Source organism: Periophthalmus magnuspinnatus, chromosome 1, assembly GCF_009829125.3.
Source record: "Periophthalmus magnuspinnatus isolate fPerMag1 chromosome 1, fPerMag1.2.pri, whole genome shotgun sequence".
NCBI classification, from domain to species: domain Eukaryota; kingdom Metazoa; phylum Chordata; class Actinopteri; order Gobiiformes; family Gobiidae; genus Periophthalmus; species Periophthalmus magnuspinnatus.
In genome coordinates, this window is record NC_047126.1 from 28,809,265 (window position 1) to 28,824,851 (window position 15,587).

General features: G+C 39.2%; 1 protein-coding gene across 2 annotated transcripts in view; it reads right to left on the minus strand.

Moving 5' to 3' along the window:
- The window catches only part of znf827 (zinc finger protein 827), a 98,141-nt gene that overhangs the window by 33,076 nt on the left and 49,478 nt on the right, over positions 1-15,587 (minus strand). For both annotated transcript variants that reach the window (XM_033967739.2, XM_033967731.2), the window contains exon 6: positions 815-1,057. In XM_033967739.2, coding sequence (XP_033823630.1) covers positions 815-1,057 — 243 coding nt within the window. The remainder of the gene's footprint in view (positions 1-814; positions 1,058-15,587) is intronic.

A 15,587-nucleotide genomic window follows, 5' to 3' on the forward strand; every position in this document is an offset into this window, starting at 1 on the left:
TATCTAAATGATTCTAGTGAAGATGTACAGAGTTTAAAAACACAGTGGAGCACTTCCTGTATTACCACATGACATCACAAGGCGATGATAGAGTGTTGTCAGTTTGAGAGAAGAACTCAACAGGGTTTAGGCCAAACACAACTCCAGGTCTGTTTGTGATGAGGAAACATCATTATAACATAGATCAGAAAAGAGCGCAATATGAGATGTTAAACTAATCATTTCTCTAAAACATAATTAACATCTGGCATAGTTTTTTGTAAATTTTTTTTGGTGAAGTTTATACTTTTTTGTCAGAAAAATGCCTTCCTTGTGCATAAACTGTCCTTGCATTTTGAATGGAACTGACGTCAGTAGATGTATTAGGTAGAGGGAGTCAGTTTTAGAAATCCTGGCTTCCTGTATTTTCCTACTTTTTGCTTTCTAAATGTATTAAAATCTTAAGTGATGTAAAATTATGACATATATTTATTTCAGGTACTATCTCATCAAACCTTACTTTAACTATGATAAATTCTATGTCACTGCATCATCACCTGTACAGACGTGTTCTTTGGATAATGAGTTTTTTGGCTCTGGTTTGGGGCTCTGTGACTGAAAAATGAATCTACTCTCCACTTGTTCATTCTTTTATGTTTAATTTTTATAATTTGAGGAAAATATCATTACTTTTAGTTAATAAAAATGCTCATCATTTTAGTCATAACTGTAGTCTTAATGATCATTTTTTATTTAGTTTTGTATTTTGTTTTAGTCCTCAAAATGAGACACTGACGAAAATAATATTTTAGTCAAACAAGGTTAACTCTGATACCTGACAGTTTGAACAGGAGCTCGGAGGCCATTTTGACCGATATGTCCTGGGAGAAGAGGTCTTTTTGAGGGCGGGCCAGCGTCTTGGGGAGGTTGCTCATTGGCTCAGTCTTGTCACTCGCCCCTAAAGTGCTGAAGGCCAGTAGGTGAGGGGCAGGAGGGGTGAGCTCTGTGGGGGGCGGGTCCACCTCCATGGGCTCGGCCTTTACCGTCACCTTCTGGTACTGGGCGTCTTTGTTGTTTTCTGCAACACAGTAAATACGATGGTTGATTAGCATTGTAGCCAGCTAATTTTTCAGTAAAGGTACAAGTTCAGCTAAACTCAGGGACACAATGACAGAAAAATCAGACACTAATTCATAAAAAAATAGTTTTGAAATTGCTCATTTGAGTAGGTATCAGTACTAAAAAAAATCACATTCACATGATAGAAATGAATGTTTCCTGAATAGCTTGAGCTCTATCAATACTAGACCACAATACCACATGAACTAATATATGCCCATAGATCTCTGCAGAACCAGATATAAGACCGCACGTTAATAAAAAGTACAATTATTTAAAGTTGAAAATTACATTCTATTGTCTAAAGAAAAAGTGTTTCTTATTAGTGTCATGTATTGGAATCAGCATTGAGTATTGAATCTAGTCCTTAGTATTAAAATAAAGTTTGACATTTTAGTATTGCGACAACATAATATGAAACACATTTTGATTCTGTTGACTTCCACAATTCAAGATCAACTATGTAATAATAACTACCAAAAAAGCATAAAAGGTTTAACATTGATAGCCGAAACTTGAAACCTTGGTGTGAAAAATAACCATTGCAAAGAAAATCATAATTTCCACATCAACAATAACACTATATTTTATCTAGGTCTTATCTAGGTCTCGGGTGTGTGAACTTTCAACATCCGTTCATATCTTTTGTGTGTGCAGGTCTTTATTTTTATTTTATCATTGTTTATATTAATATTCTTCGTTCAATGTGGCATAATAACACCAAAGCAAGTTCCTACTTCGTGAATTTTGTAAACTGGCAAAGGCAATAAAACTGATTGTGATAATGTAGTTCGTTTGTGTCCAACAGTCTGTCAATTTGAAACCAGACTAGAATTATAATAGTTTAGTTAGTATTCCAACATTATCTAGCTCTATACTGACACAGGGTCTCTGACATAACTGTTGAGATGTACCCCATTGTTGTTTAAAGTTGTATAAAAACAAGGCATTACATTTCAAGCATACCCCACAGTGTCCTAATATGTAACCTCCAGTGTTAGAGGTTTTGGTAAAAGTTTGTTTAGCAGATTAAAAAACTACTCTTTTGGAATAGTCTTTCACTGCAGCATGTTGACCCGTGTCTGTGGCCTCACGCTGGTGGCAAAGGTTAGACTCCTCTTCAGCAAAAACTGATTTGTGTAAATAAGGTTTTTTATGAGTTGATTTTATTGGCACCAGACAAAAACAAAGTGATACTGCATGCAAACAATTCATCCCATATCATTAGGATGTTCTGGATTTTGGAAGTTCTATGACAGATTTGCTCTGTGCACTTACACCGTGGTCTCTTGTACCAAAATGACAATGCGATGCTGCCAAATCATACATGCGTCACTGATAATGAAAATAAAATTGGAGAAGAAGTAAGTACAGAGCAATGGGCAAATGCTGGTGGTGGTGAAAACGGGGGTTGAACGGCAATATGGCATCTTGAAAAGCCCAAATGCAACTTTGAAAAGGTAAAACAACTGTAACAGGGTTAAAACCTTTTGGATAATACGTCTGCTTTAAGACTGTGAAACTTGAATACTCAATAGCCACTCTAAAACAAAACAAAACAAAAAAAAAAAACAAACAAAACAAGCAAGTTCCTGAAGTGAACAGACCTATCAAAATACTGAGATTGATTCAGAACTGAAGGCAATTCTTTTTGCCTCTGCACACATAAATCATACACCAATCCTCATTTTTACTACAACTACTGTCATTTTAATCAGTTACATACCCAGTACAAGTAGACAACTAAATATAATAACATAGAATCCCTCAATCCGATTACTAAACTACAGTATTTTTGGACTATTTTGTATCATGTGTAGCTCCCCAAACTGTCCGCATAAATTAAACATGTCATATTTAATATTGCATGAATGAAAGCTAAAAGTGGGAAATCCGCACAACAGCCCAAACATCCTCGCGGGCGCTAATGCTGCGTTGAGCCGGTTAGCATCTCGCAGTGTGACAATTAGGGCAAGAGGGCACGGGGAGGTCACGGGGGGGAGGGCTCACTGAAGCAAACAGGAAGACACAGCACCAGTCTCGGAAAGTGAACCTAGCCAGACTCTGACTTTGTTTATGCCAACTGGAGGTGATGACCAACAATAGGCTAAAATGGGTACTACAAACAGCGCCGTTCACTGTTAGTACGAGTTCAAAAGGTCAGGCTAAAAATAGGCAGCATGGCATCAGTGAGGAATGTCCCAGGTTGATCCGCACAATCGAGCGAGGTTTTTTGTTATTGTTAGCTGGGAAAGACTACTGTACATATTAATAATGTTTATAGCAAATGCCAACGAATGTAGCACTATACTTTTAACAAAAAAAGTAACATAACCTCTGTTTTTTTGGCAAGAATATAAACTTTAATTAAATTGTTTATTTTTTGTATATAATTAAACTATCATGTTGATATTGTTTATTAACATATCTGAATATACTACTAGGTCATTCTGCAGTTCAAGCTGTTGCCAAAGGACTGATGATTCACTCCCTGCACTAAAAACATATTTAGTTTTTTCCTTGAGCAAGCCACTTCACCCGCAGTGCTTTCAGTAATGGTGTGTCACTGTCTGACATGTTATGACTGACATACCTCTGTCAACCTGCCCCAGGGCAGCTACGGCAACAGTAGCAAAAGTGTGTCAAAATGTGACAAGACAATTTCATGTTTTAAATAATACATTTTATTTTTGTTACCTGAAAATCATGCAATTTTACTGTGAATGGATCTCTCTATTGTTCTGACCTGTAACTTGGCCACCTACAGTTCTCCATGGAGACAAGTATGTTTAATGCCATAGTTTGGAATATTGTAAAACACTGACAGTACAGTAGAGTATTCTTCAAACTGTCTGAATCTTCTGAAGCCTATGGACTATACGTTTATATATTACTTTTTCCTTACTGTAGAATAGATGCTGAAACCGTTACATGTGCATTTTTGTGCTATTGCTCCATGATCTTTGACTCCGTTATAGCGCTGCAGTGACAAACGGCAGCAAGACAAAACAGTGCGGCTGATACGGCGCTCCTGACATGACGACTCAGCACGATTATGGGATATATGAATTTGGCAGGGCATTGGGAGATGAGGGAGGGGCACAGGGAGGGCGATAGCAGTAGCAGCAACCCCGAGCTAACCCCAACCTCTGCCCCTCCCTCGCAGATGTAGCGTGTGTGGACTCCCTAGGTGCTTGTGTCTGGTAACAGCCAGCGTGGTGGGTGCACTGACAACCATCGGCCGAGATAATCCTCTAATCAGGTGGCCGGGGCTGTCCAGGAGTAACCTAGGAGGGGCAGAGTGGGCAGAGGAGAGAGAAAAGCAGAGGCGGAGGGGGGAGGGTGCGGGGCAGAGAGCTGTAAGGGTCAAATAAGGGACACTTCCATCATTGGATCATCAACCAGACGACAAAATCTGAGCGGACTGCTGTGGCACATATGAACTCACACATACGGCCAGCAGAGCAAACAATGTAAAAAAAAAACAGCAAAGTAAGCCCACTCGTTTACATATTTGATACAACACATTTTTGAATACAGAGCGAAATACAAAGAACGACCTTGCCTGGCTGGAGTTCAGATAGCCGTGATTGACGGGAGGATTAGCCAGTCAAAGACACATAAGGTCCATAATAAAACAAATATGACAAGGGATATCACACGGGACTGAAAACAGGACTGTCACAATAACACATGCTGAAGTGCACAATATTGCTGAAGAAAATATGGATGATAAACGATAATAGGCAAGCTTAGGCAAGTTTATTTGTATAGCACAATTCATACACAAGGTAATTCAAAGTGCTTTACAGAATAAGAAAGACATTAAAATCACACAAATCAAAACATAAATAATCACAAATAATCATCATAAAATTACCATTAAAAGAGAAGCGTGCAGAATAAAAACCTTTCAGTCGTATGCACAGCTGAACAGAACTGTTTTGAGCCTGGATTTAAACAACGCAACAAATTTATGCCACTGACACAATAACGAAAAAGCAGGACAATCCCGAATCAATGAGTAAAGAACTAAACTCTTTCTCTAAGGTGAGGGAATCTAGACACCAATCAAGTCAACCATGATACATTTTTATTTTAGCGTAGGTATAACTTTCTTGCTATGTATGTATCTATATTTGTACATGCTTGGAACTAGCCAAACAACTAGAACTACACTAATCTGTCCCCTAGTTTATACAGTTCTATTACCCAATCACAATAAAGAGCTAGCTAGCTTCCCTGAAATGTTCACAATACAGCATCTGGCAGACATGGTCACAAACTGTACCAAACCACTCTCTTTGTGAAAATTGATGCTTTAAAGAGATCACATGACAAGTCCGGAGCAAATACTTGATCATAAACGACCTCGCGCTTGGAGCAGCGTGTCAAAAAAAAGTTTACCTGATACAAAATTTTAAAAAAAGAAAATATGTCATTACTCCCACACTCTTAATAGCTCTGGCTTTTTGGCTGGGGGCCACGACCTAATGTTCCGAAGCCATAAAAGCAGCCTTCAGTCCAAGAGTGTGTGTCTACGTACATTTGTGTGTCATCGCCTCCCTCCTCGTCTTCCTTCTCCTCTTCCTCCTGCCTCACTCTCTGCCATTAAAGGTCTACCAGAAGTCCATGTGAAGAAGAGTGCTGCAAACCTTTGTCAGTAATTATAGCCTTGGTAACGCCGCAATTGAAAGATATCTTAAAATATTCCACTGGATTACAGAAGGAAATCGGGGTTAAATGGTGGACTATTTAGTTGATTGAAAGATGTTGTTTTTGTTCACACAATCTAGAGCTGAAAAGTATCAAAGCAACTTCTGAAGATTGTGATAAAAGGCCAATTTATGGAAAATCTATTAAATTAGCTTGTAAGTTGTCTTGTAAGTGGCGTGGACAAAAGAAAGCAATATAAAAGCCAACAAACTAAACTAGTGGCTTAGTTACAATTTAAATGATAAAGCAAAGACTGGCACTGTGCAAAGATCATAAACATTTTGAAGTTTTCCATTTCATTACTGATTTTTATGCCAAAACACAACTGTTCACTATACAGTTAAAAAAGGTGTTTGAATAGGTAAGGATATGATGTGCGAGGGCTATTAGGTAAAATCAATTTTTGTTTAGCTTTCTACTATAACAGTCATTGTATCCTTAAACCAGACACTTCACCCACATTGCCTAATATAAAAGTGGTATGTGTGTGAGTGTTGATGGTGGTCTGCGGGGCCGATGGTGCAGATTGGCAGCCTCACTTTGGTTCAGTTTGGTGCAGGCAGCTGTGGCCACAATAGTCGCTTCGCACCACTGGGTATGGAGTGAATAAATAATGCACCAAATTGTAAAGCGGCTTTGAGTGTCTGAAAAAGCATAACTATATATAAAATTAAAGCATTATTATCATGTTGTCCCTTATCAAAAACATGCCTGAAGAGGTTTTAGATGTCATTCATGCAAGTTTCAGTAATTTTGAGACCTCTCCCAGGCCTTATTTGTACTCTTACAGTTAACTGTAAAATTTGGTACAACGCTCAGCCTACAAGCCTACATCCATGCTCCCATTCGACAAGTCTCCATAAATATACAAAAACATGATACAAAACTGTACACAGCAAGTTGACAAACCTGATAAGATGTGCAGTAGTTTCATTTACCGATTGTGTTGTGATAGCACTCTGAAAGGGAAGTGATTTTACGTGGAAAGCAAAGGGAGGGGAGACTCAGAGCATTAAAAACAAACTGAAACCTATAAAACATGTTAATATGTTTTTTTTGTTGGATATAGCATTTTCACTACAATAAAGGGTGATCTAAATATGCTATGTGTTAGCAGTTAATACCCCATAGAAGTAAAATGCCCCTCTTTAAAGGTTTCAGCCTTACCTATTCAAACATTCAAATTAAATATTTTATAATATCAACTGTAATGTTGATGATTATGTTGTGTTGTGATTAGGTTGTGTTGTGGTTCTCAAACCGGTTCTCCAGTCAGAAAGTAGAATGAACTCACGTTGTGTTGCCAGATCCTACTACTACTCCAGTGTGTAATCTCCATGATATACTGCGTCCTCAGTATAAGACAGCTAACGGTACAGTAGTGACTGTACTGCTATTTTTAAATCATTGGGATAAAGCTACCACTCAACAACCTTTCTGATCGTTCTCATTGTGTGGGTAACAATTATTCAAAACAATAAACAATAGAAATAACTAATACACACATGCTAAATGGTTAATAGCCATCTTGCATATGCTTAAGTCCTAATGAACGCTCCTACTAGTGTCTTATGTTTGAAATTACCATCTTAATATTTCTTTCTTTTTCACTTATGATCCTACTGCTAATTGTGTAATTGCTTTTTAATCTACCAGCTGTAGCGCTTTGAGACTGTCTTGAAATGTAAAGTGCAAAAAGACAAAATTATTATAACATTCTTCTGCTTAAAAACATACCACTACAGAATACACATAACTCTGATCTCTTTAACAAAGCCTCACTCTAGTCTTCATCCTCAGACTGAGTGGATTTCCTGTTTTTAGCCATAAACTTTGACCCCAGTGTCTACTTGAATCTATACCAATGTGACAGCCCACTATACAGTATATTAAATATGTACACCCTGCCGCAGAGTGCTAAAGCTTTAATGCATGCAAAGTCGATTTATTGCCACGCTTTGATGCTATGACAACACGGCACCAAATAGTTGAACTTGACAGGCCGTGATGAAGACGTAGAGTGGGAGATGCAGGAGCAGAGATGAAGGGCAGAGAGGGGAGAAAGAGCCGCCAAATGGTGCCAGGAAGAGAACACCCCCGGGCAAGATGGAGGAGAGAAGAAAGGGAAGAGGGGAGGGAGAGATGGAGTGATTTTAGAACAGTGGGAAGGATGGGACATGTATGACCTGCTGTGTTAAAGCGCTAAGGTATGGGTTAATAAGTGTTGGTTAAGAAGGTTTAAATGTCCACAATGCTGTGGAAAGTGGTCATATTGATCTATGAAATATAATTAGGGATGGGCAAATATGGATATTTGTTTTGCTGCTGTGGCTGCTAACCATAGACTGTATAAGTGGACTAAGGCAGTGTGATGTCACCAACAGCGCTCTAGCCAAATGAAGCCAATCGAGGCAAGCAGTTATAGCGGCTAATTTGGAGTAAAGATCCAAGCTGTCAGTCAAACCTTTTGATAACGCTAGCGGGAGCAACCCCGAGAAAAGAGGCTGCTGTTATTGATGTTCATATCTTGATTTAGGGACAAAATAGCGGGTTAATATGAACATTTTAAGACCAAAACGGTGAGTCTGACAGCAGTAGTTACAGAAAGAGAGGTGACATTTTTAGAAAGTGAATTGGAGCCATTTATATATAAAGCAAGAATCCACACTAACAATTTGAGTTAGGTGCACCGGTGTGCCTAAGATTTTCATTTGGACACACCAGAACATGATTTGGTTGCACCAAAACTCACTGCTTATTTAAGCCACCATAATATATAGTCCTTAAATAGCTTCAGTAATAAGGGATGAATAAGTAACTTGGTTAATTACTAGACAGTCATTAAAGAAAGGGCCTCTCGTAGAGAAGCATGGGATATATAAGTTTAATTAATAAAAATATGTTTAATTAATAAAAAATCTACTAAATAAATGTTGGCTTTAAAAACTAGTCAGAGTAAGAGGTCGGTGCTTTTATGGATCGTTACAGTTCACTTGTAAATGCAGAGTGAGCCCTCTTACTTTCAGTTTCAATAGTTGGTCTTTGATGTATTTTGCCATCTAGTTTTATTTTCTTTTTTAGCACCCTCATTTAAGAAACTGAACACAGTGTGAAGGATCTGCAGGTTTGATGCTTCTCTTTAAAGGTAAATACAGTGTCTAAGTTCACACATATATTAAAAAGTTATGATCTCGGTGCATATTGCTCTGCACACCTGAGCGTGACCTGAGCACATCGGCCTCAGCAGCTCTGACTGACTTAGCGGCCTGGTCAGAGGTGAGGCCCACGGAAAACTTTGTCACACTGGGCAAATTTTTAGATGTGTGTGCGCCCAAACTGGTGGCACTCTGGAAGCATGTACAGTCTATGCTGCTAACCAATATTTGCCGATGCCAATATTAAGATTTTTAAATCCATAAAAAGCTATTCATTTTTAGTTTTAGTTCACAAATAAACTATTATAAAAATTTGTAAAAAAAAAATAAAAAAAATTGGCATGACAAAGATTCTGATTCTATCCAACTAAAGATAATAGCAGTAGCACAGACAGACCCATGACAGGAAAGGCCAATAAACACTGACCACAATCATTAGAAAAGCCATTGTGTTCTGCCATTTGTAAACACCAGTACAGTTTTTTTTATAGGTTACTGTACCAAACCTGATCGACACTGTACGAGAGGGCTATCACTTTTCAGCAGTCGATTAGTCAGCAATTGATTTTCAATACCAGCGAAATAATTATTCCTATTGAACAATAACACTTAAAAAAAACAAAAAACAAAAAAAAAACATTAGTCTAGATTGAGACTGAACGATTTGTGAAAAATATCTAATAGCGATTTTTCTGACAAGCATTGCAGTTGCGAATAGCTCTGGGATTCATATTTTATAATTAGGATTCTATTCAAAGTTTTAGAAGTGTCCAGAATAATTGACAAAAAGACAAACTGATACAAAAAAATACAATTCAAGTATTGGTTGTCCAGATCTAAACTACAGGATACAACTGTATACAAATCATCTCCCTACCTCTTCTCTCCTAATCTGGCCCTCTCCCTGCTCTGTTACTCCTCTCCCAGCCCCCACTCGTCCTCTCACTCCTCTCTCAATCCCTCTCTTTTGCTGCTCTCTCGCCGACCTGCTCAGACAGGGGTGAAGAGTTCAGCTGCTTCAAAGGCCGCAGCGTAGAGACTGCATGTCATGTGGGAGCAGCAGCAGCCTAGCCTGGCAGACTTCACAAGACAGCTACTGCTACAATTGATCCTCAACTTGGAGAAATCTCGCCAGGGTTAGCAAAGCGCGGTTTGAGAATGGCCTACTTGATAAACAGCCTTTTATACCGGGGAGAGATACCAGTTTCTATGCGTGAATGCTCGACAATAACACGGAGGTGCAAAACCAGGTCAGCGAAAGAGTGAGGCCTTTATCCTAAGTGGGGCCGACAAAAGATGACGGCTGATTTGAAAACGGCCACTTGGTTCCTATAGCCGGAGATAAGGGAAGTAGTGAGGGAGAAAGTGAAGATGCAGAGGTAGAGATAGAGAGAAAAAGAGAGATGGAGAGAAAGACAGACGGTGTGTGAGAGAGAGAGAGAGGGAGGGAGGGGAGCAGGAGAGGTCAGCGAGCGGCCACATCCATGAGGCATAGTAAGGACACCGTCAGAGCAGTACACGGCTCCGCACTAAGTAATACAGAAGTCGAACAAGGGACTATCAGCCAAGGCTAGGTCTGCTGACACACACACAGATCAGCTCTACGGCATGTAGCCCTGTCATGATAACACATTTTGAAGTGCGACGTATTGCTGAAGTAAATATAGACGATAAATGATAAAACTGAAATCAAACCATAAAGCGGTATTATCCCCAGTAGACGTGTACAAAATTGATTAAAAATATGAGCTGCAATAAAGAAATAACAGAATGCAACACATAAGTAGTTGATTTGTATCTATAATGAGTCATAGAAGTTCATAAATCAAATCTCGACAACTTAAAATTCATTGTAGTGCCTAAAAATAAACACAAATTTCCGACTAGTGCAAAGAAAAATTTCCCTTGATAAATATTGATCCACCAAAATTATGCTTCCATCTGTCATGTGTTTAACAACCAGTTGACATAATCTTTATCGTGACAGGCCTAATGGCAAAAATGGTCAATGCAATTCAATGTGAGAAAATGAAATTAATAGAGGTGTGAAATAGACAGAACCATTTTTCTTCTAGTACAACATACTGAATTAAACAGTGAAAATGCAGGACAACTTAGTAACAATTAGCAATGGCTGTACAAACATACAAACGATGACATGATGGAAAGAGGGCCGACATATTACTGAAGAAAATATAGATAATAAATGATAATATTGAAACTAATTTATGCCACTGACAGAATTTCCCTAAAGCAAGATTATCCCCCAAAAATATAAAAGTACAATATTGTAAAAAACAAAAAACAAAACACTTAAGTAGTTAGCCTCTCGATAATGGGTCATAGAAGTTGTTAATTTAACCCTCTGCAGCTAAAATCTTATCGTACAAAGAAGTACAAAGAAAAAGTCCCCACAATAAATACTGACCCCCGGTCTATCGTCTATTGAACAATAAGTCGATAAAGTAATTATCATGACAGGCCTAGGGACAGGGACAGGTCTCTTGTAAATGAGTAAATTATTTTATTCCACCTCATAAAGTGAATTGTAAAAACGGTTCTTTGTAACAAAAGCAGGCCGGTGTCCGCTGTCCACATCAAATTGAAAAACATTTTATTGATTGTGAATTTTAACACAGTGCTGTCTGTATAGTAATGCTTTGGGAAGAGATCTGATTGGCTATGCACTGGCGGTTCACCCGGCTTCACTTCAGGCTGAAACCTGTGGAATACACTGCCCCTGTCACTTTCTGTTTTTAAGTCAGCTTTTAAAACTCACCTCACACATTAGTGGAGTGTTAAAAAACATGCCAATGAATATAGGAGTGTGCTAAAGGTTGTGAGAAATAGCAACATACTTACTTCTTTCACAGCAAATCAGGACCCCCTCTTTAACGGGCAATCCAAAATGTGTTCCAATACAAATATTTTATTACACACCTGGATGTAAAATAAATAAATAAATAAAAAAAATAAATAAATGGCTATAACTAGGGATGGGTACTGTTTACCTGCTTTTCAATACAGGTCCTTGAACAGTAATTGTTTTGGTGCGTATCTTTTTCTATATAAATGAATATGTACTATTTTCTATGTACTATTATTAATATTATTAAGAAAATACTTTTCAATTTTTGTATTTAAAATATAAATTAACATAGGTATAATGTAATTCATAGTACTAGGATATACGATGTTCAGTTATAACTCACAACAAATGTGCATGCAAATGAACCAGCGCACACAGCTGATCCTCATGTGGACTGGCACGCACAGTAAGATTCACTTCTGTTTTTGTTGTTTTGGCTGATATTTTGTGTTTGGCTTCAACTTCACTATGTAACATTTCTGATCTGCTTGTTTCCATGTTTTTGCTTTGTCTGGAATATTTGAGTATGGTATTAAAGTTACAAGTCAGATCTGTGGAGAGGCGACAAAGCAATAACGTCTCCATGATGGTGGACATTCCACCACAAAAGTTACATGGTGCACCTCCACCGGCATAACTCTACTAATCTCTACTCAGACACTGACATGTATTTATATGGGTAACGGGTATTAATCTTCATAACATAAAAATAAAAAAATTGAATTAATTGTAAAGAACCTCTGAATGAATAGTGACATGTGTGCTAAACTTGTATGACCTTACACTTTTCACAGCGACTGAACCCATGAAATGTGAAGGTTTAATTAAACGTATGCCTGGTGTAACTTAAAGGGATTACTGTTATTATGACTACTATCTGACATCTAGCCTGCCTGTAGATTTGGAAACCGGAGACTCGGAGAGAAAACTACACCCCCGCCACCACCGGAGGGACGCGAGACAAGGCGTGTGTGTTCTGGACTATACCTGCTACCTGAAGGAAAGCACGCAAGAGTATACAGCAGACTGAAGCCCACACAGAGCTCTGGGCAAAAGGCACCTACCTCATCCTTCATCCAAACGCATTCAACTGGTTATATTACATTTTTTCTTATTTACCATCTCTGAAAATAAAATTATTGTAAAATGTCACCAGTCAATGCCAATATGTGATGTCATATAGCTGTGTAAAAAAAAAATGACTGGCATAAAAAGACATGAAAATAATAACACAAAACATTCAAAATATATTTCTTTGGACAAAACGTGCAACATTTAGGAAAACTCCAAACCTGTATTAATCTTGGCTTATAAATTACTTGAATAAAATGTGTCCCTGCAAAGAGCAAGCGGCACTATTTGACGAACAAGTGGGCCAACTTTATGCACTTCAATGGATAATTTTACAGTCCATTCACATTTTGGGCACACTTTAACCTCAACTGAGATATTTACAAGCATGAAAAATACTGAGATATTTCTTTTTGTCAACATCGCCCACCTTTCTTTAAGCCTTGATATGTTACCTCCCTACCTTTTCGTATCATTATTGCTTAAAGGTTTATAAGGAGGATAAATGCAGTCCAGAGAGATGGCCTGTAAATGTCCTCAGTCCTGGTAGGCCTGATTCTCAGTATGAGGAGAGAGTTAAGCCAGTACAAAGTGTGATTTCACACCTATAGCGAGGGTGGCTGGATGGTGAGTGGGTGGCACGGCTGTTACCCACACGATGCCAGTCTGCCAGGGCACCACCTAGCGCCCCACGGCACCCCCAAACCACCGCTCTGTCCGTCCTTACAGCGCCGCCATGTTCCCCCTGCCCTACGACACCAGCGCCCATCTGCTAGTCCGCGTTAGCCGCTGGCGCAAGGGACTACTTAGCCTGCCGTAATTAGCCCCTAGACACCGGCAGCCTGGTTTTAAACAGATGTGGGGGAGGTAAGCGCTAGCAAGGCCACTCCACGCCACCGAAGCAGTGTTTGATAAGGAGGAGAGCAGAGAGAAGGAAGGAGACAAGGAAGGCAAAAAGTGACCTAGTTAGGAGATGATGCAACTTGTGTTACAGCACACTGTGCAGTAATGATGACAAGCTCACTGGCCATCGACTGTCCACTGGCATGGGTGTACGGTGAGGGCAGATGAGCGCAGATTTAATTAGGCTACGACCGGATTCTGCATTGACGAGGCTCCTTAGTGCTTCTTAATGCAAGGAGATAGAACACTCGTTGGTTTCACTTTCATAGCCTGGATAGTGGGTAGTGCATGGGGGGCATACAAAAGGTGTAAATGTTCATGAGTGTTGAACCCCACCCACTAGAGAGCAGTAACCAAAGATCAGCCCCCCCCAACAGGTTTTAAGTCAATTTATCACTGACTATAACACTAAATAGGACACTGAAACTGCATCTTTGCATATGACAAGGACAGAAGTACTTGCTACACCAAACCATTATCTCAATTCTAGACAACATAAATACTGCAAACTTTGCTACCAAGGTTATTCTTTCAGCCTAAGGCCTTCATATAGTAAATAAAATGTATGTGGGAAATACAATCTCAAAAGGTCATGTAAACATACATTTGGGTCAATTCATTATGTGCATATCAGTATAAATAACACTTTACATTAACTATATATTGCATTACGTTTTGTGACAGTCATGTCATGCTCCAAGTATTTAGGTTTTTTGAATACAGTCTATAGTACTATAGACTGACTTAGAGTAACCTCTCTGTGGATAGCAGATTCCTCACATAGTGGACATGGACATACCTGACAACAAACACACTCTTATTTTGAAAGTGCAGAGGACAAGCGCTGCAGACTGAAGTCTTTGTCTGCCCCAGAGCATGAATGGGTCTTCAGACTGAGCAGATGAGATTTCCCTGTTTAGGCCAGGCTCACTGGCTCATTGTGTTCTGTAACTGACCTCTCATCCGAGGGGACACTGAGAGGTCTACATGCAGATGCCCTTGAACCTCATGACCATAATCACACGTGACGCTAACGCAAATGACCTTTCCCTGGCTCCCTTCTCCTGTCCGCCGACGCCTTGCTCTCGTTCTTTCCTTCCTCCTCCTCCTCCCCCCTCCCCCCTGGGTCACTTCAGGGTCCAGACTCTTGTCAAGGCTGTCACTCTGAGACGGCCCTCTCCATCTAGCCGCCCCCGCTGGTTGCCATGGAGACGGACGGGCACTGCACTGGCGCTCCGGGGGAACTGTGTGAGGGGGCAGAGGGAAAAGGCGGAGTGAATGAACGCTGCGGTATCTTTTACCTAACCTGGGTCAACCTTTGCAGTGCTGGGATGAGAGGCTCCAGAAGGCAACTTTACAGTGCAAGGGATTATAAGAAATAGGTACACATTTGTGACTATTTTGTAACAGCTGCACTGCCTTGTTTAAACAAATGTCATATACAAAAGTGGACACTACCAGGTGGCATACGTCTAAAGAATAAAAAAAAAAAAAAAAAAAAAATTATTCGGCCAATCTCATGAGGACAATAATGTAGTCTTAAGTGAAAGACGCTCCTTTTTGTCCCAAGTATATAGTATCTGATTGAATCTTGGGTCAACAATCTAATTGCAATTTTTCTGACACATATTACAATTGGATTTATAATTTGTTTAATAAGAAATATAAAGTTAAACGTGTGCATTTTTTAAGCCAAGAACATTAATAGTTGAGAAATGGCAAAAACATGAACTGCTGATTTCATGCAAAAATCCCATACAATTCAGAACATGCAC